Raw genomic sequence first — 25,932 nt, 5'->3', positions numbered from 1 at the left:
CATGTGCATCCCAGTGGACAGTCATTCATTCCAACCATCACGTCCAGCTCCACCTCTATCTCTGCACAGCCTCATACAGTTTTCCTTCTTTTCTTCACCCTGGTTTTGATCCAAGAGTGGATGGAGCTTTTAGTTCTGTCTGCCACATAATGCACTTGCTAAATACACTCACATTGTCTTTGGTTTGTAACAAAACACTTATAAAACTCTAGGGGAGGAAAGATGTATTGACACAAGAACACAAGCTACTTTAGGTTGAGTAAACTTTTTCCAAAAGACCTTTAGAATTCTATAAGCTGACTTCCATTTCTCTCTCCCCTCTACCTCCCAATCCCATTCCTGTTCACTCCTAATACAAACCACCTCTCGTTCTCTCAAAAGTGTCCTGTCTCCTGATCCACCATATCCTCTGGAGCTCAAATGGCGCATTTTCTTAAATCATACCCAAACTTCAGGACAGGAGTTTGAGTCAACTCTGGGAGTTGGCAATGGACTGGCATGCTGCAGTCCATGGAGTTGCAAAGAGTTGGACATGACTGAGCGGCTGAACTGAGCTGAAACTTCAGGCATCTATATATTAACTGTGGGGTTTGAAAAATATTCAGGCACCACATATACATTATTTATTTTTCCCAATCAAATTGATTTTATATTTTTAGTAAATATGTTTGTTTAAAAGTACATATTTATGACCAGTGTATTCAGAAAATTAGTGTCATTTATGATAAGAAGAAATTTTTAAAGAGTAATGCGCAGCTTTTAAAATGAAAAAAATATATATATTTGTTTGTATAACGCTTAAGTGCATCACCCATACAACCAAGTATATCTATTCCATATATTACTAATATCTTCCCTGTGACCCTGTCAAGGTTACTATAAGTAGTTACAAAGATGAAAGAAGTGAAAGTGCTTGGGAAAACAATGGGATTTTATTTAAATTAGGTGCACACTCTGGCTCTGGCTTCTGCTCTCTCTCTGGTCTCTCCCTTTCTGTCTCTAAATGACAATGCATGCAAAAGTCCTTATCAGTGAACCTCAGTTCCCCTGACGGCTGAGCCGATGAAAGCTGCAAAGAAAATGCAGATTGCATCTGTGACTCCAAAGACCTTGCTCAGAGTAAAACAATATAATAGGAAAAAAAAAAAAGTATTTAGCAACAACCATAAAGTCAATCTCTCTAATTTTAGTTGTGGAAGTTCTTGCAAATTGAAATCCATAGAATAAAAACTCTGGTAAACTCAGAGCTTAAGTGTGTGGGAGGTCTTTGAAAAGATTTCATTTCATACTCTATGTTTAAGCAGGAGTAGTAACACATTTTTGCTAGGAGTTCTGCCCCATTTCCTTGAAAACTCTACCTTTTATATTCTACATAGGTTGCAAATTTTGAAATCGAACTTTCTGATTAAACCATCATGATGAATAAAAGGGCATATTACGTACTCTGTAGGAGAGAACTCTGGTTGGTGTAGCTGTTCATATTTATCCCTCTTACCAAGGAGCCTAGAGCCATACTTCAAAGAAATCACTCCCTTTTACTGTAATGAGCATCACAAAAATGGATCAAAAGGGAGAGAAGAGTGAGATTGCTCCTGTAAGGACATAGGTTCACCATATTTTCCACCAAAACTAATACCTCCAGCTCCCTTAGCTGATGATCTGGCACAGGAGCTAATTACAACTGAAGCTCTGCCTGAACTCCCTCAGACCTCTGGGAGGCCAGTGATCAGTTTGGCTTTTTTTGCTACCATGTGTGAGGACTTTTATACCAGGCTAGGACTTTCTTTCCAAAAATGCAGGAAGACTTTTGGATAAAAAGAAATTCTGCTTTGCCTTCCTCTTGGCCCCTTCTCCCCTTCCTCTGGTTTTCCCCTCTCCCTCCATGGTATGACCAGAGTGGTATCCTGAAGAGCTGAAAATGCTTCTGGAGTCAGAATTAGGTAGGAGTCCCTTTCTGGACCTCTTCTAGCTGTTCAGCCTTGGGTAAATTACTTAACCTTTCTGAACTTTGTGTCATAGTAGCTATATCTCAAGGACACTGTGAAGATTAAATGTTATGGTGTTTATAAAGTTTCAGTAACTGAGAACTAGGTCAATAAACAAGAATTTCCTTCCATTGTGCTGGAAAGCCCCTTTCACTGTGCCCCTTCAAGCTTAGTGGATGCATTCAAATTTTTTACTGAAATCCAATTAAATCCCAGAATTCTTCAGATTAGCTACTTTGATGGTCAAAATGGAATACTTTCTCGCTGCCATTCATGGCTCCTCAACAAAATCTTCAAATGTTCATTCCACAAAAAAGATAACCTTGATCTCTCTCTCTCTCTCTCTCTCTCTCTCTCTCTCTCTCTCTCTTTTTCTCTGTCTCTCTCTCTCACACACACACAGACACACATCTGAGTCCATTTCTTCGCATATGCTATCAGTTCAGTTCAGTCGCTCAATCATGTCCACCTCTGCGACAATAAGGACCACAGCACACCAGGCTTTCCTGTCCATCACCAACTCCCGAAGCCTACTCAAACTCATGCTCATTGAGTCAGTGATGCCATCCAACCATCTCATCCTCTGTCTCCCCTTCTCCTCCCACCTTCAATCTTTCCCAGCATCGGGATCTTTTCCAATGAGTCAGTTCTTCACATTAGGTCGCCAAAGTATTGGAGTTTCAGCTTCAGCGTCAATCCTTCCAATGAATATTCAGAACTGATTTCCTTTAGGATGGACTGGTTGGATCTCCTTGCTGTCCAAAGAACTCTCAAGAGTCTTCTCCAACACTGCACAGTGCATCCTTTATTCACCTGAGGATTGACCTCTTTCAAATACTCCTCTTTTTTCACTTGAGCAATACTTGTATCATTTATGAATCAAGGAGCACAAATAGCCTTAATAAATCCCTTTAGAGATTAGAGATTACTGACTAAAAATATACTGGTACTGTCCTTCTTGTGGAATAAAAGGCAGGAAAGTAAGCATTTGCCAAAAGGCACAATCCAAGACCAAGAAAAAGCAGAACAGCCTGGGATTTTTCTGGCTACTCATTCACCAGGCTGCGAGGTTTACTTCTGCCTCCAGCTGGGCTGTGTAGCTTTATGAGCAGAGAGGTGCAATGACCCTCCATCTAACACTCCTGTCAAATTGGCGAAACATTCTCTACAGTAAAATACAATATGATGTGGCAGTGCTTGGAATAAAATGCATATGCTTTGAGTTTCAGTCTTTTTTTCTTTCATTAATTCACTGAGCATTTGAGCTGGCCACTGGTTGAGCAGAAAAGGGCGTTCCATACTCAGTCTTTAAGAAAATTCATTTTATTACATCATCAGACACTGAGATGAGAACAGAAAATGAAACCCATTTAAAATTTCTAAACATCCTTCTTTTGTTGATCATTAACAATACACAGTTCCCAATAACATATATTTAGTTCCTAGCATCTTTTATAAGTTTTAGAGATATTGCATCTCTATTTCTCTGACACAGGTGCTCTTGGGAGCTCCATTTATTTATTTGTTTGTTTGTTTATTTATTTATTTATTTTTGGCCTTGCAGCTTGTGGGATCTTAATTTCCTTACCAAGGACTGAACCCGAGCCATAGTAATGAAAGTGCCATCTCCTAACCACTGAACCTCCAGTGAATTACCAGTAGCTCTATTTAAAGTGGTGAGAACTGAGATAGAAAGAAACTATGGAATCTGCCCTGTATCAACAGCTAACTATTATCTATTATCCACTTGAACTTATTCTGTCTAATCCTCAATCTGTGTTCTTGATCATTTTGTTCCATCACCAATTATCTGGTGCATAATTCCTTAGTGGGATGTTTAATCTTTGCATGCCTACTTAAACTTCTTTTCTTTTCAGAAACACTGAAGATCTGCACTCTTCATTATCCTGACGTCTCAATCTGTCCTATGCTATCAAACTTATATTGGTCCATCCTTCACTTCTGCTTCTCTCTCATTCACCTAGTTTTAACTATAGGGATTGTGCAAATTTAGAAAGCAAGATGAACAAGTCACGATTAGAAATTTTTTTTTTCAGTCATAGCTTACACTGCTTTTACCATCATTAGTCATAAAAAATGAGCCCATTGATAGAAATTCAAATCCAGTCTTGAATGTATATTATAATAGACCAATTATTTCATAGTTGTTTCCTTGTTCTGTTTATAAAATACTTTTCTCTCTGAAAATCTTGATGCTAAGCCAATAGGAAAAAAAATCTTTCAGCCCCCTCCTCACTATTATTCTATATATTTTTCTTAAAAAACATGAGGAAATGGTTCTCATTAGATTCATTATTCTCAGAAAACCAAAGACCAGCTCACTTGCTCTCTCCATTTATTTCTGAATTTTTATAAAAATCTCTTTACACCTAAAAAAGAGAAATTTTAACATGGTTTGTAAATGGATTTGACACCAGACTCTCTTAAAGTATCTCTTTACTTCCTGCTTGCATATAACCACTCCAAATTTATGCCAAATATCAAGACTTAGCTATTGCCCCTTTTACAGAATTTGACAGTAGTATTGTGCTTTGTTAGGTTATATCATGTTACTGAGTTGTACTAGGAAACATAGTAATATTGCAAACTCTGCAACTGAAAATGTGGTGGAAATCATCTTGGAAATGATGGTGGAAAATGAAACTGGTCTAAGTAGACATATTTTTGTGCACCACTTAATAAAGACCTGGGAAAATTAATTATAGTACCAAGAATTTCAGCTTATTCAAAGCCACCCAAGAAATAGGAAATAGTAACAATTTTGGTGTTCTCCATGAGCAGCGCTCTTCCAAGGAGCAAGTTAATAGAGATATAAATTCAGAATCACCTTACTGCAATGTCTTGAGATTCATAAAGAGTATTTTGATTACAAAAGCTATACATGTTGTATCTGGGAATTCAGCAGGACTAAAGCAGAACTAGAGAATTATTCTTGGTAATTTTTACCAGTTCCCTTTCACTGGGCAAAGTTCCAGCTTCTGGCACAAGAAGATGTTTTCCATGGGCAAAAACAAGAACATGGACCTCCAGTGTGGGAGCTGTATCATGAAGGTGAACACGTGCTCCTTGGTCCTGTTTAATTCAGCACCAGCTCTTAATTCTGAGGCTTCTTCAGAGGATTTGCAAAGGGGGAAAACAATATTTGATTGATGGAGACCCAGGAGCAGAGTAAAGGAAATCTTAGAGCTGAAAATCAGATTTTACATCCTCAAAGTAATCAAAATTACTTTTGAGGTGTCAAAAGAGAGAAAATGAGCGCTGGTCTGGGGGTAGATTATATGGTCTGTGTCTTTGATTAGATGCTAGTTAGAGGGGCAGTTAAGGGGTTAAGCAAATGTCCTCTAGAACAACGATATTGGAAATTAAATTTTATTTCCTTTACTTACAAGCACTGTGAAGTAGGATAGATCCATCAATTTCTGAGTTTCCTAGATGGAGCTGGAGGGAGGTGGACTTCTTTGCAGAAGAAAATGGGAAGATTTAGATTTCCCTTGCTCTTCAAAGAGAGGACTGTAGTGGGAACATTATGGAAAAAAGAGAAAGAATAGACATAAGTTACAGAAGGAAAGAACTAAATAACTTTTAAGAAGTAAATATCTTATATTGGATTTTAAGGTGTTTGGGTCACATATTACTAAATCAATAAGCTTGACAATAGAGGAACAAAGTGTGATAATGTGTGTGTGTGTGTGTGTGTGTGTGTGTGTTAGCAGGTGCAGAGAAGGCAATGGCACCCCATTCCAGTACTCTTGTCTGGAAAATCCCATGGACGGAGAAGCCTGGTGGGCTGCAGTCTATGGAGTCGCTACGAGTCGGACATGACTAAGTGACTTCACTTTCACTTTTCACTTTCATGCATTGGAGAAGGAAATGGCAACCCACTCCAGTGTTCTTGCCTGGAGAATCCCAGGGACGGGGGAGCCTGGTGGGCTGCTGTCTATGGGGTCGCACAGAGTTGGTCATGACTGTTAGCAGGTGTGTATTTCTGTGTGTAGGCCAAGATAAGTGGCTGAGTTCCTGCTTTGCATGGACAGGTGGATGGAGACAAACCAAGAACACATGTGGAGGGAAAAAGGGAAAAAAAAAGAAAGAAAAGATGCATAGGAGTAAGGATATCAGAGAGGGAAAGTGGAAAAGTGAAAGTGTTAGTCACTCAGACATGTTCAACTCTTTGCAACCCCATGGACTGCAGCCCAGCAGGCTTCTCTGTCCATGAAAGTCTCGGCAAGAATACTGAAGTGGGTTGCCATTTCCTTCTCCTGGGGTTAGGGTTAGGTTTAGGATCTTCCCAACTTAGGGACTGAACCGAGGTCTCCTGCATTGGCAGGCAGATTCTTTACCATCTGAGCCACCAGGGAACTATTTCTAAAGGCTGACAACACAGCACTTCCCACACCAACCCAAGAATTTGCAGAATTCTTTGGAAAGGCACTGAGCTTTCGTGTTGGTTTGTTTGGGCTTGGAGTGGCAGTTTACGCCAGTTTACATGTTGCGAGTGGCAGGGACATCCCAGTTAACATCTGGAAAGAATAACAGAATAACATGTTGCTTGCGAGAGTGAGTCCCGGAACCAGACTATCTCCTTTTCAGTTCTGCCTTGACAAGTAGAAACTGTGTGGTCTTCAGTCAGTTGCTAATCCACCATGAACCTCAATATTCTCCTTTGTTAAAGGAATGTGATATTGGTATCTACATTCCAGGGTCATCATGAAGATTCAATGAAACTGCTTCACTGAGTGTTTGGTACATAGTAGTTATTCTTGATATATGAAAGAATAAAGGAAACATAAAGAAGATTTAAAACACTGTAACAAAGTAATTCATGCATTGCCAATCAAGAAAGATTCAATAAATGGTATTATTTTTACTTTGGATAACTCAAGTACTCTACGTCCGGCTTGAAGCATGGACCTTTTCCTGGTGAAGATTTTCCTATCTCTATCTTTTCAGGTGCTGTTCTCTTGGTCGGGGTCAACAAACCTTGGGTACCCACAGACTTCCTCTCAGTTATGAGAGTTGGCAAACGACTGGCCTCCTTCTGTGATGGGGGCTGGCACCACCAAACATATCCTCTGACTGTGATCCTCGGGTCTTGGCAGCCAATACACAGTTTTCTTGCTTTAATTGGGCTGAGATTCATTCCTACATGTGGCAGCTGCAAAGATTTATTCTCCTTACAATTAGGCATTGCAATGCTTAGCATTGCTTGGACTTAATTTTAAGTACATTTTGGTGGCCCTTTTCCCTCCACCGCACCTTGGTTGCTCCAGGAGAGAGCATATGGCCCAGTAATTCTTTAAAGCTCATTTTATGGGCCATTCTCAGGCACTTCCTGCTGGCCTTTGGAACAGAGCCTTGTTTGTGACTGCATTTTTGCTTATGCTCCTGCCAAATGCTTCCTCCAAAACCAGCAATAAAACCGCAGGATCCGATAAGCCCTGGTCATCAGAATGGCTTAATGAGAGCAACCTCGACAATTGGGGTCTTTAATAGCAACCAGCACGGCAGGACTTGTGCCTTGAGTACCAGGACAGCCTGGGCAGGTCACCTTTGTGGTTTATGGGAATTTCTCCAAATAATGTAAAATTTGAGACCATCTCAGGGAACGATCCCACACTAAGCTATTTTTCTCTTAAGCAAAAAATGGATAGGACAAAAACAGAACAGAGTGGTTCTCTCTGGCTTCTCCTTATAGAAGAATAAATCTGGAGTTTATAAAGGTCTTACCGGGAAAAAAAAATATCACTGGGTTTGTATGGCTACCTTCACTGTACATTGCTTCAAAATTATGTGAATTACATTATGTTGCTGGCTGGCAGAAATGTACTTGAAATACAGGTTGGATACTTAAAACAGATTTTGTTCAAAGTATATTCACATGAAATGGCACTTAAGGTAAAATTAGATCTTGTCTATGATCTCTGTGCTATTAAACAGTTTTAAAATCTGAATTATTAATTAAAACCTGTGAACTAGTACTATTTTAAAATGATTGTGCTTTTTTGATTGCTAACAGAACTTGGGTGACTTTCAAAAGAAGTTGATTTCCTTTTATGTTAGCTAATAGAAACCCCATTGTAATCATAAAAGGCATGAAGAAATTATGTTACAAGTGGATGTTATTTAAGTGGAAGTTAACACAGAATATATTAAAGTACCCATGGTCTTATCAACAGCGTGCTATAATGGCTTCTGATTAACACTGAAAACATGATTGATGTTAGTTTGAGCATGGAACACTGAAAATGGGACACTGAGAGAATGTAATTGAAAGCTTGTTAATTTCATACAATCATTCAATTTCTCTCTACTCCTTTGTGACAGCTTTTGTTTTTATGACCATTAAAGAGTCATGACAATTTAATGAGACCTTTCAATGATAATAGTAATGGGGGAAAAAAAAAAACCAAACCTAAAATTCTGACTTGTTATCACTGCTAGAAATAGGAACAATATCTTAATTTTGGTTATAAATACAGTTTGTTAGCCTGATTTATAATGAGTAATATGTAAAATAATGCAAACAAGTCTAGTCAGTAATTCACGTTAAGTGTACCAACATGTTATGGGCTAACAGTTATACTAGAGCCAAAGAAGAAAGGGGGGCGCATTTGTTTAAAAATCCTCTAGATTCAAGCTGGTTTTAGAAAAGGCAGAGGAACCAGAGATCAAATTGCCAACATCCGCTGGATAATGGAAAAAGCAAGAGTTCCAGAAAAACATCTATTTTTGCTTTATCGAGTATGCCAAAGCCTTTGACTGTGTGCATCACAAGAAACTGTGGAAAGTTCTGAAAGAGATGGGAATACCAGACCACCTGACCTGCCTCTTAAGAAATCTGTATGCAGGTCAGGAAGCAACAGTTAGAACTGGACATGGAACAACAGACAGGTTCCAAATAGGAAAAGGAGTACGTCAAGGCTGTATATTGTCACCCTGCTTATTTAACTTATATGCAGAGTACATCATGAGAAATGCTGGACTGGAAGAAACACAAGCTGGAATCAAGATTGCCAGGAGAAATATCAATAACCTCAGATATGCAGATGACACCACCCTTATGGCAGAAAGTGAAGAGGAGCTAAAAAGCCTCTTAATGAAAGTGAAAGAGGAGAGCGGAAAAGTTGGGGAAACAGTGGAAACAGTGTCAGACTTTATTTTGGGGGGCTCCAAAATTACTGCAGATGGTGACTGCAGCCATGAAATTACAAGACACTTACTCCTTGGAAGAAAAGTTATGACCAACCTAGATAGTATATTCAAAAGCAGAGACATTACTTTGCCGACTAAGATCCATCTAGTCAAGGCTATGGTTTTTCCTGTGGTCATGTATGGATGTGAGAGTTGGACTGTGAAGAAGGCTGAGCACCGAAGAATTGATACATTTGAACTGTGGTGTTGGAGAAGACTCTTGAGGGTCCCTTGGACTGCAAGGAGATCCAACCAGTCCATTCTGAAGGAGATCAACCTTGGGATTTCTTTGGAAGGAATGAAGCTAAAGCTGAAGCTCCAGTACTTTGGCCACCTCATGTGAAGAGTTGATTCATTGGAAAAGACTCTGATGCTGGGAGAGATTGGGGGCAGGAGGAGAAGGGACGACCCAGGATGAGATGGCTGGATAGCATCACAGACTTGATGGACGTGAGTGTGAGTGAACTCCGGGAGATGGTGATGGACAGGGAGGCCTGGCGTGCTGCGATTCATGGGGTCACAAAGAGTCAGACACGACTGAGCGACTGAACTGATCTGAACTGAGAAGAAACATGCAAGGCACTCTAGTTCCCTGATAGCTCAGTTGGTAAAGAATCTACCTGCAATGCAGGAGACTCTGGTTCAATTCCTGAGTCGGGAAGATCCACTGGAGAAGGGATGGGCTACCCACTTCAGTATTCTTGTACTTCCATTGTGGCTCAGCTGGTAAAGAATCTGCCTGCAATGTGGAAGACCTGGGTTTGATCCCTGGGTTGGGAAGATTCCCTGGAAAAGGGAAAGGCTACCCACTCCAGTATTCTGGCCTAGAGAATTCAATGGACTGTTTAGTCCCTGCGGACACAAGAGGTGAACATGACTGAGAAACTTTAGCTTTCTAGATCCTAAGCAGGTGTAAGGCTAATGACTGCTGAAGATTTAAAGGGAAAGGGATTTAGTTGGGAAGAAGCAGACTATATCTTGGACAAATATTTTCATTATTAAAAGTAGAGCATATATATGTATATATACACATATATATGAAATTACATATATATATTACATCAGTTCAGTTCAGTTGTTCAGTCGTGTCTGACTCTCTGTGACCCCATGGACTGCAGCATGCCAGACTTCCCTGTCCATCACCAACTTCCCATCCAACCATCTCATCCTCTGTCGTCCACTTCTCCCACCTTCAATCTTTCCCAGCATCAGGGTCTTTCCCAATGAGTCAGTTCTTCACATCAGGTGGCCAAAGTATTGGAGTTTCAGCTTCAACATCAGCCTTCCAATGAATATTCAGGACTGATCTCCTTTAGGATTGACTGATTGGATCTACTTGCAGTCCAAGGGACTCTCAAGAGTCTTCTCCAACACCAGTTCAAAAGGATCAATCCTTTGGTGCTCAGCTTTCTTTATAGTCCAACCCTCACATCCATACATGACTACTGCATGTCTCTGCTTTTTAATATGCTGTCTAGGTTGGTCATAACTTTTCTTCCAAGGAGCAAGAGTCCTTTCATTTCATGACTGCAGTCACCATCTGCAGTGATTTTGGAGCCCCCCAAAATAAACTGTCACTGTTCCCACTGTTTCCCCATCTATTTGCCATGAAGTGATGTGACTGGATGCCATGATCTTAGTTTTCAGGATGTTATTTTATGCCAAATTTTTTACTCTCCTCTTTCACTTTCACCAATAGGTTCTTTAATTCTTCTTCACCTTCTGCCATAAGGGTAGTGTCATCTGCATATCTGAGGTTACTAATATTTCTCCCAGCAATCTTGATTCCAGGTTGTGTTTCATCCAACCCAGCATCTCACATGATGTACTCTGCATATAAGTTAAATAAGCAGGGTGACAATTACAGCCTTGATGTACTCCTTTCCCTATTTGGAACCAGTCTGTTGTTAAATGTCCATTTCTAACTGTTGCTTCTTGACCTGCATACAGATTTTTCAGGAGGCAGGTCAGGTGGTCTGGCATTTCCATCTCTTGAAGAATTTTCTACAGTTTGTTGTGATCCACACAATCAAAGGCTTGGCATAGTCAATAAAGCAGATGTTTTTCTGGAACTCTCTTGCGTTTTTTGATGATCCAGTAGATGTTGGCAATTTGATCTCTGGTTCCTCTGTCTTTTCTAAATTCAGCTTGAACATCTGGAAGTTCACAGTTCACATACTATTGAAGGCCTGGCTTGGAGAATTTTGAGCATTACTTTACTAGCATGTGAGATGAGTGCAACTGTGTGGTAGTTTGAACATTCTTTAGCATTGCCTTTCTTTGGGATTGGAATGAAAACTGACCTTTTCCAGTCCCATGGCCACTGCTGAGTTTTCCAAATTTGCTGGCTTATTGAGTGCAGCACTTTCACAGCATCATCTTTTAGGATTTGAAATAGTTTAACTGGAACTCCATCACTTCCACTTGTTTTGCCACAGTTCTGGCTCAGTCTCTATGAGGTCTCTGGGTCCTGGTGCCCAAAAGGTTAGTTTGAGCCCTCTGAGGATCTCTGGTGGGTAAGGGGTTTGATTCTAAATGCGATTTCATCCCTCCTACCATCTTTCTGGGGCTCTCCTTTGCCCTTGTACGTGGGTTATCTTTTTTTGGTAGGATCCAACATTTTCCACTCAATGTTCATATATATATATATGAAATTTACGTATCAGGTCTAGTGATTTTTTTTAATTGTCATTCATGAGAAGGAAGCAAAGTGCACAAAAAGAATACTCATTTGGGAAATAATACTTGGAAAGATAAAGCGTGTGAGAAATACAATATATTTCTCACACCATTGGCCATCTAGATGGTATTAACACTTGGTGTGTAGATGGAGAACAACAAATTTTTTTGGATATTTCCTCTCAAACATAATAAGTGAAAGTTCAGAAAATGTGAGTTTCTACTTTTTCTATTCAGCTGCAAAATATGTCTGGAAAAATATCTTTGGTTAAAAAGTGTAATATTTATTCTATAAACCTATAAACCTATTACTGTGAAAGAAAGGGCAGTAGATTTTGGTAGACAACTAGCAGTCTCTACAACAATTATTACAACATGCAAATCATATTTATATGTATGTGTATATATATGTTTTATGTTTTGTAATTGGTCTTCTACTTTTACCTTTAGTGAATATAATAAGGGCAATATCTATGTCTGCTTTATTTACTAATGCATCCTTTACCCTTAATACCCTTCCTATCTTTTAGTAGGTATTCAATACAAATTTGTTAAATCACTGACTGACTGAATGAATGAATGAATACAAGTGATTTTCCAGGCAAAGAAACTAAGGTTCAGACAAGTTATACAGTTTAGCCCTTTCTAGAGGCTGGGTGACCATTTTCTAGGAATGTTGAATGATTTATAACTCTGATGGATAGCTTAACAAGACAGTAAGCTCTCTTCCAACACTGAATGTCTATGATTCTTCAGTGTTGTAGGAAATTACAACACTCCAAATAGGACCATGAAACTGCTTTGTGAGGGAGTAGATCAAGAGAAATTAGAAGATTTACCTTTTATCTTGTTGGTTCAGTCACATATAATTCTTTCCCTCACAGCATTCCAAGCTAAGCTCTCACAGGCTTCATCCCCATATCAAAATGGGTACCATTAATCTAAAATGCTAGAAGATTGCAGCAAACTTGCCATATACCTCTTTTAAATCATGCCTTCCTTGGGCAGAAAAGTAAATATGTGCTGTGTTTAAAAGATTTCCTGTTGAGCTTCAGGCTGCCTGGGAGAATAAAACAGATAGTGAGTTATGTTAATAAATGTCTTTATCATATATTCTGCATAGTTGTACTAAAATAAAAAAAGGAAAGGCAAGATTTTGAGAGGTATAACCAGTGTACATCAATTGATTATCAACTAAATCTTTTGGTCAGACAAGTGTGAGTGTTCATTGCTATTGCCAGTTTTTTCTTCTTTACATTTTGTTCTGCAAAACAATTCGTTCTAAACCTGCTTTTCTGTTTTTCAAGATATCGAAGACTTTGAAACCAAAACAAGAAGCACAGTGTCCGTCCGAGAAGGCCAAGGCGTGGTGCTTCTCTGTGGCCCACCACCACACTTTGGAGGTATGGTTACTTTCGGTCACACCAGTAATTCGGCCACTCAGGGAATAAAGTAGGCATAGTAGTCCTTAGTGCCAGTGGTAGCCCTCCATCAAATCTAAGGGACTATGAAAGTTTTTCTGGCTCATCCTGCTGTATCAAGTCTTAATCCAAATCTTTTCTTTTAAAAACATGTATTCAATCACTCACTCAACAGATATGTCCTTAAAGAGAAGCAGTATGGCCCTGTACACATGTGTGAGCATTGGGGCTTTGCAGTGAAATGATCACAGCTGTAATCTGTGGTCACCCTACATGACAAAGAATGATTTGTTTAAACGTTTTAGGCTCAATTTCCTCAGCTGTAAAGTAGAGATACTAACTGATGCCTATACTATAGGACAGTCATGAGTGTTAAACGAGCTAATGAAAGTGTGAAAAGTGAAGTTGCTCAGTCGTGTCCGACTCTTTGCAACCCATGGACTATAGCCCACCAGGTTCCTCCAGCCATGAAATTTTCCAGGCAAGAGTACTGGAGTGGGTTTCCATTCCCTTCTCCAGGGGTTCTTCCTGACCCAGGGATCGAACCCAGGTCTCCCACATTGCGGACAGACGCTTTTACCATCTGAGCCACCAGGGAAGCTTGAGCTAGTGAATATAAACCAATTAATTTAACAGCCACTATTTTATTTTAAAAAGAAAGCTAGGACTGTTATTTTATTTTAATTATTGGGTTCCATGGAGAAGCAAATTTCAACAGCTGTTCTGGAAACATGTGAACTATTGGAAGAGGAAAGCTGCCCATTTAATTGGAAGAAAATGTTATGGAACACCAAATCAGGTTATCTCCTGGCAATGGTGAAAATCAAGCAGCAAATGCTATTCTCTGCTTTGGAAGAATCTGGATTAACTGATGAACTACCCAGTTGCTAGGGATCTAAAGCATCTACTGATTCTCACCCCACTGGTTTGCAATTTCTTAAAATATGGACAGTTTGGTACAATTTGGTAGATTCTCAGCCAACTGTGATCCTGGAGGAAGTCAGTGTAAAAATATCCATAAAGTCATTTCAGTTAGTACAATCCGATATCACACTATGTTATGAAAGTGAAAGTGAAAGTCTCTTAGTCATGTCCTACTGTTTGTGACCCCATGGAGGATAAAGCCCCTGGAATTCTCCAGGCCAGAATACTGGAGTGGGTAGCCTTTCCTGTCTCCAGGGAATCTTCACAACACAGACATCCAACCCAGGTCTCTTGCATTGCAGGCGGATTCTTTACCAACTGAGCTATGAGGGGAAAGCCACACTATGTTATAGTTCAGTTCAGTTGCTCAGTCTTGTCTGTCTCTTTGCAACCCCACGGACTGCAGCATGCCAGGCTTCCCTGTCTATCACTAACTCCCGAGACCTGCTGAAACTTATGTCCATCAAGTCAGTGATGCCATCCAACCATTTCATCCTCTGTCCTCTCATTCTCCTCCTGCCTTCAATTTTTCCCAGCATCAGGATCTTTTCCAAGGAGTCAGTTCTTAGCATCAGGTGACTAAAGTATTGGAATTTCAGCTTTCGCATCGGTCCTTCCAATGAATATTCAGGACTGATTTCCTTTAGGATGGACTAGTTGGATCTCCTTGCAGTCAAGAGACTCTCAAGAGTCTTCCCCAATACCACGGTTTAAAAGCATCAACTCTTCGGTGCTCAGCTTTCTAGTCCAACTCTCGTATCCATACAGGACTATTGGAAAAATCATAGCTTTGACTAGACAGACCTTTGTTGGCAAAGTAATGTCTCTGCTTTTTAATATGCTGTCTAGGTTGGTCATAGCTTTTCATCCAAGGAGCAAGCATCTTTTAATTTCATGGCTGTAGTCACCATCAGCAGTGATTTTGGAGCCCCAAATGATCATATGAAAATAAAGTATTTCACTGTTTCCATTGCTTCCCTATCTATTTGCCATGAAGTGATAGGACCAGATGCCATGATCTTAGTTTTCTGAAGTAATGTTATAGTTAATTTAATAATAATAGCAAGTACTTATACAGTACAGATCTAAATACTTTATATGTATTAGATTCTTAAATCTGTAGACTTACTAGTCGAGGTAGATACTATGATGTTTCTTGTTTTATGAATGAGAATACTAAGATACAGAGAGGGTAAGTAAATGGTCCAGTGTCATGAATCTTGTAATCCTGAAGCCAGACATCAAATCCATGCAGTCTGCGTCCCAGACCCTGGATAGATCCTAACCACCAATGTCTCTTATAATTGATTTCCACTTCAGAACAGGAGGATTTTTGGAAATAGATGGACAAATTTTAAGAAATAAGTGAAAACTTTTCTTCTAATATTAAAACAAATATTACTTATGATCCTTAAAAAACTTGAAGCTATTTTTGCCATTACTTTCAGTTTCATACAATCTTGCAAAATGCTAACACAAAAAGAAAAAAACAAACATACAAACCCTAATTGGAAGTTAGCAATATTTTTATTCAATATTATTACAGAGTGGTATGTCACTTTGCTCACTAGCAATATTAGGGAAGAGTTACAATATTTTCAACATTATCTGATAAAATGATACTATTCCAGAGCACACAAAAATTTGATAGTGCTAATTTTTTAACAATTAAAAAAAAGTGAAAGTGAAGTCGCTCAGTCATGTCCAATTCTTTGGGACCCCATGGACTGTAGCCTGCCAGGCTCCTCCATCCATTGGATTCTCCAGGCAAGAATAATGGAGTGGGCTGCCATTTCCTTCTCCAGGAGATCTTCCCAACACAGAGATCGAACCTGAGTCTCCCGCACTGCAGGCAGACTCTTTACCATCTGAGCACCAGGGGCTCCATTTTTTTTTACCAATAGGAAGGTTATTTTCTAGTACCATAATCTAAGGCAAAACATGCAAATCGTGTTTGTTTGTACTGTCGGTCTATGTCATTTTATCCTCTGACACTGGTCAAAGAGACTTGACAGAATCATAGACCAGTTTCAACTTTGTTTACTCTAAATAAGAACAGCAGACATGTAAACTGTTTCTAAATGAATGTCATTATACTTTAAAAAGGCAGTAAAGTAGGAGAGCTTTCCCTGGTCACCTTGTCACCTACCAGTGAAGAAGTATATGTTGATCTTTTTTTTTAAATTTTATTTGGAGGCTAATTACTTTACAATATTGCGGTGGGTTTGCCATACATTCACATGAATCAGCCGTGGGTGTACATGTGTTCCCCATCCTGACCCTCCCTCCCACCTCCATCCCCATCCCATCCCTCAGGGTCATCCCAGTGCACCAGCCCTGAGCGCCCTGCCTCATGTATCAAACTTTTAAAGCATGTAAAGCTTTCATTATAACAGTGCCTGTTTAACATCATGAAATTAACTCACAGATATACAAAACCCACCTGAAATTAAGTCTGTTATAACTGAATAATGAGTACCTGTTGCATGCAAATTATGACAAATTTGACTGATACCAAATTCTGTTTTGCGATATATAATGCTCTAGCAGGATTCCAAAGGCATTTATCAATATTGACTTCATTCAGGTATTATAAGGATTTTCTTCTAAGAGCCATGGCTTTCTCATATCTACAATGACAGGAATGCTGGAATACTATTCAGTTTTCCTTCATATCTCTCTCAGATCAAAACTGAGGGGATTATTGACACCATTTGCTTCAATTATACAAAGAATTATTAATTCATTAAAGTATTAATGGATTAATTGAGTCATTAAATGTTAATAATGGCAATAATAACTACCAGTTGTTGAATTGTTACCCTCAGCAAGCACCATAAGGCTTTCCATTTATTTTCTCATTCCCACTATTCCAATGATTAAGAATAATAATTTTAAAATAAGAACATTGAGACTCAGACTAAATCAGTTTTTAGTTAGTAAATAAAGACAAGATTCCAACGCAGAACTTTCTGACTTCAAAAACTGCCAATGGATAGACTCCGTGGTTAACTCTTCAACCTCAAGTTATTTATTAGTTTCAAGAATCTTATACCTCCCAGTTTGCTAAAAGCCCTAAGAGTGTCTTTACATCATTAAAACAATTCATTCTTCTTTTTTCCTCCCCTTTTTGTGAGGGTGAATTGTGCAAAAAAAAAAAAAACCTCAAGAAAGAAAAGAAACTTATTTGTCAGATAAGCTTTAAATTGCATTAGTGGACAGCTAGCTGAAAGTGGGCCAACTCTACAGATGGACATTGTTTATCTTTGTCTGTAATTTTCCTTGTATTATATATATATAATTCTAAGCTCATTTAGGTGGTTGGGTGAATTCATTTCCTTAGAGTTGTAGGCTTAAGGTCCCCATGTCCTTTCTGGTCAGCTGTCAAGGGCCACTCTCATCTTATAGAAGCTGCCCACACTTCTTGCCACATGCCTCTACATTTTCAAAACCAGCAACAGAGAATCTCCTTTACATCAGTTCCCTGTAATACTTCAAATCTCTCTAGCCCTATCCAGGCCCAGGAAGGGCTCATCTGAATAGGTCAGCACCATCAAAGATAAAGCCACTTTCAAAGTCAACTGTGCCATCTATTCTAACACATGAAAGTGAGGGCTCACCATATTCATAAATCCCATCATAATCAGATGGTGGGCAAGGGTCCGTGGGGGTTACTTTAGAATTCTGTCAGCCATAATTCACTTTCCTTCCTTTATTTCCATCTCTCTAAAGGCTCCATATCTGCCTGCACACCTGGCAGTCATAAAGACATGCCCTAGAAGTATACCAACTGGGACAGACAGAGTCAGCAGGGCAAGATGGGGCAAAAGTTGGCAAGGCCAAATTTATTTTTATATCCAGTATGTGAATAGCAAAGACTCACTGTAAATATTAATAAAACTTCTCATAAAGAAAGGTGCTACAGACTCCATAGTTCTAGAAGGCCATATGAGCTGAAATTCTCATATCATTTTTTGAAAAATTTGGTTCTGTTTTATGTGTGCCTGGTATGTATGGTCTATCTAGTCCACAGCAGCAAATCCCTCAAGGTGTTCAGTAACAAGTGAAAAATCATATTAAATGTGAAATCAGAACATCCTGAATTCTTCATGCTTTCTCTCGAGTGTGTTCACAAAAAACTTGCAATTTTTTTCTCAACAAGGCCTGTCAAATATATTTCAGTCTGTTTATTTTTTAAAAAAAACGTTGGGAGAGTAAGAAAAATATCAACTAGGCTGAACACTAGAACTTTACCCAACAAGGAATAGCTCCAGGACCCAAACAAACAAATAAAAAAGTGTGTGAATGGATTTCCCATGAAAATAATTGGTCATGACTCAATGAAATAGTAGAATAATCAGCATTAACCAAACTGAAGCTGTGCTGTTATATGGATGTCCTTTCTTTCAAATAAACCACAGGAGATCTCAGCAGACATTCTTATGGACAATTTTTAAGGCAGCAACAAATGCAGATCTAGGAAGGGAGGATTTACAGACAAAGTTTATTTTAGCAGCAAGGTACCCACAGTGGAAAAGAAGAGAGACCGAGACAGTAATACCAGAACACAAAATTGGCACGTTCTGCTGTATCTCTTAGAAATGTGATTTTTGGAAACACAACAGGAACCATTTGCTCTACTCTGTGGAGAGAAGCGTATTTTCTTCCATAATGCTACTTCCTTAGCAGAGATAAGCTCCTTGAATGTGACTGGATATACGCCAGTAGAGACGGACTCATTCTTCCTTTCTGCTCTCCTAAAATATGACTTCAAAATACTTCAGAGAAATGTCAGTAATAATGAAGGGGTGGTGGAAAGAAGATTGAAACATTTCATTCCCCATTAGACCTCATTTTCCTTTCTCCTAAACTCTCTCACGGGTAGTCTATGACTTCATTTATCTTCACACAATATTTAACAATCCCTTCCATTATCTGTTATATGTTTTATCCTTAATTTGGATATACACCTCAGAAAAATACAATTCTCCTACTTAGCTTCTTGGTTCTAGGCAGAACTAAAATTCGGATAGTCAACTAAATAAAATCCTTTTCTTTCCTCCACAATGTCTTTTTTTGGGGGGGGGGGGATTTATCAATCACTTGTTTTATTTATTTATTATTTTTCTATTTTACTTTATTTTACTTTACAATACTGTATGGGTTTTGCCATACATCAACATGAATCTGCCACGGGTGTACATGAGTTCCCAATCCTGAACCCCCCTCCCTCCGCCCTCCCCATACCCTCTATCTGGGTCAATGTCTTTAGAGAATTCTAAGGTCATTTCTACAAACACAGATTCATGGGACAAAAAATGGCAATATAACATTTATTTTACTTATTCATATGGGGGAGGGGGTCACAGCTTTGGAATGGCCTTTGAACTGCTATGCAGAAAGGCCTTTGCCTCTTGAGATCTCACTCAGCTCAAGGGTGAGCTTTTGTTAACATCCTTCATCACCTGTAACAAAGATTCTGCACAAGTCAATTTGCAACAGGACTGAAAATGGAGTTTCCTCTGAATTTTTAAAATGAACATAAAACTCTTGAAGCAAAAGCTGTTGGATGAATCTGAAAATAAGCAGTCAATAGATCTTCATGAGTGCAGTGAATGAGTCTGTGCTCACATGAAATTCTGTTTAAAAATGACAGGGTAGAGAAATGATGAATGTTGTCTAAAATAATTAAAATCACCTTCACTGTGAAATAACAGTTTTATCATATTGAAAATAAAGCAACATTCTTTCTCTTTATTTTCTGGATATAAAACTCTCAATCTTGGGCTCATAAAAATCATAGGTTTAAAATTTGTTTTAGAGGAAATGTTCCATTCTTTCCTCAGATACAACTTTTAGGTTTGTTGAAGAATTGGATTTATGCCAGTAGTTAGGAGCATCTATGTCTGTAGTAGAAAGATAACGCTACTGTTTGAGCCCCGCATTTGTATTTGCGTCAATAAAAATATTGATGATTCAAACTAAATTGAAAATCATTCTCAGCAAAGTCTCAAAATTGTGTTCGAGAATAAAGAGGACAATCATATTGTCCTATTGAGAAAACATGCTAAATTTTCATATCTTCTTCCTACCAATTAGTTTGTGTTTTTGTTTTTGCTATTTCTGAATATATCACAATGGTAAAGGTAGGTCAAATTGGCAGTGGCAATATTCCTTGTGAATGCTGCTTGAATGGGTAAAAGTTTTAGGTAAATAGGCCCAGTAGTTTCCTGTTGGCACAATAATAGTGATAATAACCATCATTATTGAACTTCTACCATATATTCACTCAGTGAATATTTATTATGTACTTACTAAGGGCCACTCATTTTACTGAGGTTTAGGGATATGGTGGAGACCAAAGCAACAAAGTCCTTCACTCCATGAATCTTACAGTAAAAATTATATTAAAAATATAAGTATGGCCAATGATGATAAAAGCTTGGGAGAAAAATAAAGAGCATAGGGAGTGAATGGGTGTTGCTGATGTCTTCTAAGAGATCAAACAAGCCTTCATTGACATTTGAGAAAAGAACTAGAGGAATGAATGAGACACTGAGAAAAGCAGTTTGGGGAGTCGGAACAGCATGCACAAAGGTCCTGTGGTAGGACTGTGTCTGACATGATGGAAGAAAGCTGAACAAACAGGAGAGTAGATGAAGATATAGGCACTACTTTCAAGATATTTTGCAGCCTTTGGATTTTCCTTTGAGTGACATTAAAATGTACTATATGATAGTGAGCATATAACCACTTAAAAAGTGATTACAATAATTCAGGTTAGAGTTAATAGTGACTCAAGCCAGGATGAGAGCAGTGGACAGGTGGAAATTAGCCATATTCAGGAAAAATGTAGAGGGTATAGCTGCATTAACTTCCTGAAAGATTAAATGTAGATTTTAAGAAAAAGACATGTGTAAAAGATAACTCCAAACTGAGCAGTTGGAAGAATGAAGTTCCATGTACAGGGACAAGGTCAATAAAGGCAGAGCAGGTTTTGGGGTGAGGGAAATCAGGGATTTGTTTTAAGACGAGTTAACTTTCAAATGTCTAACTTCAGACCAAAAACTTCCAATAGGCAGCTGAACTGATATGTGTAGGGAGAAAGTTCTGGTCTGAAGAACTAAATTTAGAAGTTATCTTCTGTAAATAGTATTTAACACCACAGAGTTGCAAATGTATGAATGCCTACTATACACTGGGAGTTCGGGTTTCCCTGATGGATCAGACAGTAAAGAATCTGCCTGCAATGCCAGTGACCCAAGTTTGATCCCTGGGTCATGAAGATTCCTTGGAGAAGGAATAGCTACCCCCTTGAGTATTCTTGCCTTGAGAATTCCATGGAGAGAGAAGCCTGGCAGGCTTACAGTCCCTGAGGTTACATAGACTTGGACATGACTGAGTGATTAATAATTTCACTTTCATACACTGAGAGCTCAGCTCAGCCTTTGGTATGCCACAACTCATGTAATATACTTTCAAGAAAAATTTCTCCAATTTATAATAGAGCAACTGTGTTAAAGAGATTAGTGCTAACTTGGCCAAGATCATGTGTCTGGAATTCAAAGGATTGTATCTAAATACCACTGCAGTTTTTCTCCTGCTTAATTTTGTCTGGCATTATCTGACCACAGTTCAGTTCAGTTCAGTCGCTCAGTTGTGTCCGACTCTTTGTGACACCATGAATTGCACCACGCCAGCCTCCCCGTCTATCACCAACTCCCAGAGTTCACTCAAACTCACGTCCATCGAGTCAGTAATGCCATCCAGCCATCTCGTCCTCTGTCATCCCCTTCTGCTAATTGCTAAATAAAGTACATAAGGATATAGGAAGTGTTCTAATCTCTACTGGATAATATGTGAATACCATCCACAGAGGTATATTGTATCAGAACTGGCAAGACTATGGCTCTTCCACTCCATGTAGGACCAACATCTTAGAGTATATTCTCTAGATTTCATGCTCCATATTCACACTCAGAATCTCATTCACTCCCAGGAAAAACATTTTCCTTACTTTTCAGCACATTGAACAGAACTTCAATGTTACAGCCTGTTCAATTCAGTTCAGTCACTCAGTTGTGTCCAACTCTTTGCAACCCCATGAATTGCAGCACGCCAAGCCTCCCTGTCCATAACCAACTCCCAGAGTTGACTCAAATACATCTCCACTGAGTCGGTGATGTCATCCAACCGTCTCATCTTCTGTCGTCCCCTTCTCCTCCTGCCTTCAATCTTTCCCAGCAACAGAGTCTTTTCAAATGAGTCAGCTCTTCACATTAGGTGGCCAAATACAGCCTATTACCACTTGTTTAACCCAGAGTTTCTCAATATTGGCACTATTGACAACTTAGGACAAGATATTTCTTTTCACAAGGCTTGTCCTGTGTGTTGTTAAGATATTAATGGCATCCTTGGCCTGTACCTACTTGATGCCAGAAGCACTCATTCTCCACTTGTAAGAAGGAGAAAATAGCTCTAGACATTGACAAATATCCCTAGATGATCAAACTCACCTCTAGTGGAGATCCACTGGTGTTGCCCAGGTCTTATGTTCACTATTTTAAGCTCACCCATGGAGGATGGAAACTGAGGAGGAAAGAAGTCTAGTCCTTCTGTATCTTGCCCCATGACTCACCCTGGGTTCCTTAAAATTGGAGCATACCTTGAAATTTACTCAGAAGTTGCCTGGGTTTTCATTCTTTCTTCAGGATGGATTTACCAGTACCGAAGCTGTCCTCGAATGTATTGGAAGCTAGTAACCATAGGAACTCAGAGGGCCTTTTTAGCGGCTGTCTGTCCTGGAGAAGCAAATGGAAACCCACTCCGATACTCTTGCCTGGGAAATCTCATGGACAGAGGAGCCAGGCAGGCTACAGTCCATGGAATCACAAAAGAGTTGGACATGACTGAGCAACTAAACAACAACAACAAATCCTAGAAACTCAGAGGGCCTTTACTTAGTGGTTGTTTGTAGGGCACAAAGGCAATCATCTCCATGATTCCAAACAGGAGGTGCTGTAAATCTAAAGGCATCTAATAAAGTCTAGGTGGTCAAGCAGTAATTGTGGAACAAATGGGAACTCAACTAGGAGTGATTATAAAGGTGTCGGGCCAGTTTTCTGGCTTGCATCATAAACTTGCTCAGCACCAATATCAATGACTTCAACCCAGAAAAGAAATTATTCTTCTTGGATTAGGTCTTTACCACTGAGCTAGCATAACCATGATTTACCACCTAAGAGCCAGTCACATTTAACCCTGGAGCACTACACAAGGTTTGCAGTAAAGTACACTCATATTGGAATATTCCAAAGGGGGGATTTATCCACTAAATCTGAGCACTGTGCTTCAGATTCTTTATTCTGCTCATTTATTTTCTACCTCAAGAAACATGCTACCAATATTGAGACCCTTTCTACAGTGCCAGTAGAAGTTCTCAGTGTCAGCGTTTATTTTTATGAGTTTCTTTCCCATGAGATGCTTCCCCTCTAATAAAAATTATATCCCATATAATGGGTATACTTGCATATATCTTTGTGTTTGTATTTTCAATATCAGAGCACAAGATATAGGGCTATAAAAGATGTCAAAACATAATCAGGCTCTGGGGAAAATAGGATTTTTTGTATGCTTGGCAGAGCAGCTGATAGTCTTCAATTGCTTACCGCAGATCTTACATTTCTAATAATAATAAAATTATAGAGGATGGTGTCAGTGTGAAACTATAGACAATGGCTCAGGGAAGACCAATTATCATTCAGTTCTAATGTTCCTGCTGAATCATCACAGGGAAAATACATCACAATCATTAATAACAGATAAATGTCATAGATGGTGGAGAAAAAATTTAAAAATTCAGCGATTTCAACTTAAGTGGCTCATGAATTATACATTTAATTAAGAAAAGCCAAATGGGAAGGATTTTAAACTTCCAATTTGCAAGGTATTTTTCTTCTTTCCCCATTAAAAAGTATACAAATTAAGCACAGCAGTGGCTGATGATGGGGGGGAAAAAAAGATAAAAGCGCCCATTGCAGGCTGGCTGTTTGGATGAATGGGAAAAGGCAGCCAGTGGGGAAAAGGCAGCAGGGCAGGATGAAAAATAATAGTGACAGGAAGGGCTTGCAACTTTGCACCTTCACCAGTTCACAGAAGGGTGCAAAAGGACACCTGGATTCTAGTCTCAGAGCTACTGTCGTCTTCCTTTCTGTTTATTTGCCTGTGAAATGAGGGGGTTGGGCTGGAGGAAATTTCAGGTCCCTACCATTCCAGACATGCCATGAATCTGTAAGTCGAGGAACATACTCTTCGACTTCCTACACACCCCCTGAAGGCAAATATAAAAGGTGACACCATTCTGTCAAAGCTTCCCCAGTGTGATCTCCCAGAGAAGACTGAATTTTACCATTAACAGCAATGGTTTTCAAAGCAGAATGCCCTCACTACCAACACCCCCTGGGAATGTTATCAATGCAAAATTTCTGGCCCCTCCTCAGACCTAATGAATGAGAAACTCATTAGTTTATGGTTCACCAAGTCCTCCAGGTGACAGTGATACCCACTGAAGTTTTAAAATCTCTGCTCTAGAGAGACCTTCATAGAGAGGAGAATTGCTAACTACAGGTTTCGCAAGTGTGTTCTCTGCCCTGCTAATAGTAGCTATACGCTTGCTGGAGTAATTTTGAATAGCAGGTTAATCATTTATTCTACAAGATTCTGAGGAATTCAAACCGAGTATGGGCAATATGATAAGGGAGGGAATATGAGGAACAACTGGCTTAGATGTGAGAGGGCTCAGATATGCAGGGAGCTGGGATTTTGGAAGTCTGATGGCAAAAAAGAAGGATTAGACATTAGAAGGACAAAGGTTCAAGTTCTATCCCTTTTCACATGTTAACAGTATAATTTTGGGAAATTACATTTATACCTCTAGCTCCAGTATCTTTCCTATGCTGCTGCTGCTGCTAAGTTGCTTCAGTCATGTCTGACTCTGTGCGACCCCATAGACGGAAGCCCACCAGGCTCCCCCATCCCTGGGATTCTCCAGGCGAGAACACTGGAGTGGGTTGCCATTTCCTTCTCCAATGCATGAAAGTGAAAAATGAAAGGGAAGTCTGGATATATAGTAGCAGGCATATTTGCAATAGCCAATTAACCTCACAAAACAAATTGTAGGAATGATGAAACAAGTATGAAACAAAAGTGCTTCTATTTTTTCAAAATTATTCCTTATGTCATCTTCCTTATTTCTGAACATATTCTTCAAGTAGCTTCTAAATATCCCACTATTGAAGAAGGATACACTACATGTAGGAACAGATAAGAAAGCTTTACTAGTAAGGTAAAAATGAATCCCCTGGGGAGAGGTGAAAATTATAGTCTCTGGCCCCAAGATTATAGGGTAAAAGTATACAAAGATTTCCTGAGCACCAGTGGCAATGTGTAATTTCTGTTCAGCGAAAGGAGTTGCTTTGGATTTCAGAGGGCTAGAACTTATTCCTCTTCCCTCAGAGGCATCGATGAAAGATACCTAAGCTGAACACAGCCCTGGGAATTTGCTCAAGATTTGTCTTTATTTCACAGAAGGTTCGAAAGATGAAGAGTCACTGACAACAGGGAAATCTGAACTACATTTTTTCCCTCCTCTTTATACTGAAAAAAATTTTACTATCTAGGTGGCTCTCCAGTTTCAAACAAAACCCTTTGAG

General features: G+C 39.2%; 1 protein-coding gene across 1 annotated transcript in view; it reads left to right on the top strand.

The window, feature by feature from the left end:
* Positions 1-25,932, top strand: part of LOC101112602 (contactin-6) — a 328,617-nt gene that overhangs the window by 186,599 nt on the left and 116,086 nt on the right. Inside the window, 1 exon segment of the mRNA XM_060402851.1 lies at positions 13,184-13,279. Within this exon segment, the coding sequence (XP_060258834.1) occupies positions 13,184-13,279 (96 nt within the window).

This window comes from Ovis aries, chromosome 19 (genome assembly GCF_016772045.2).
Source record: "Ovis aries strain OAR_USU_Benz2616 breed Rambouillet chromosome 19, ARS-UI_Ramb_v3.0, whole genome shotgun sequence".
NCBI lineage: Eukaryota > Metazoa > Chordata > Mammalia > Artiodactyla > Bovidae > Ovis > Ovis aries.
This window is presented reverse-complemented; position numbering and strand designations above follow the sequence as displayed.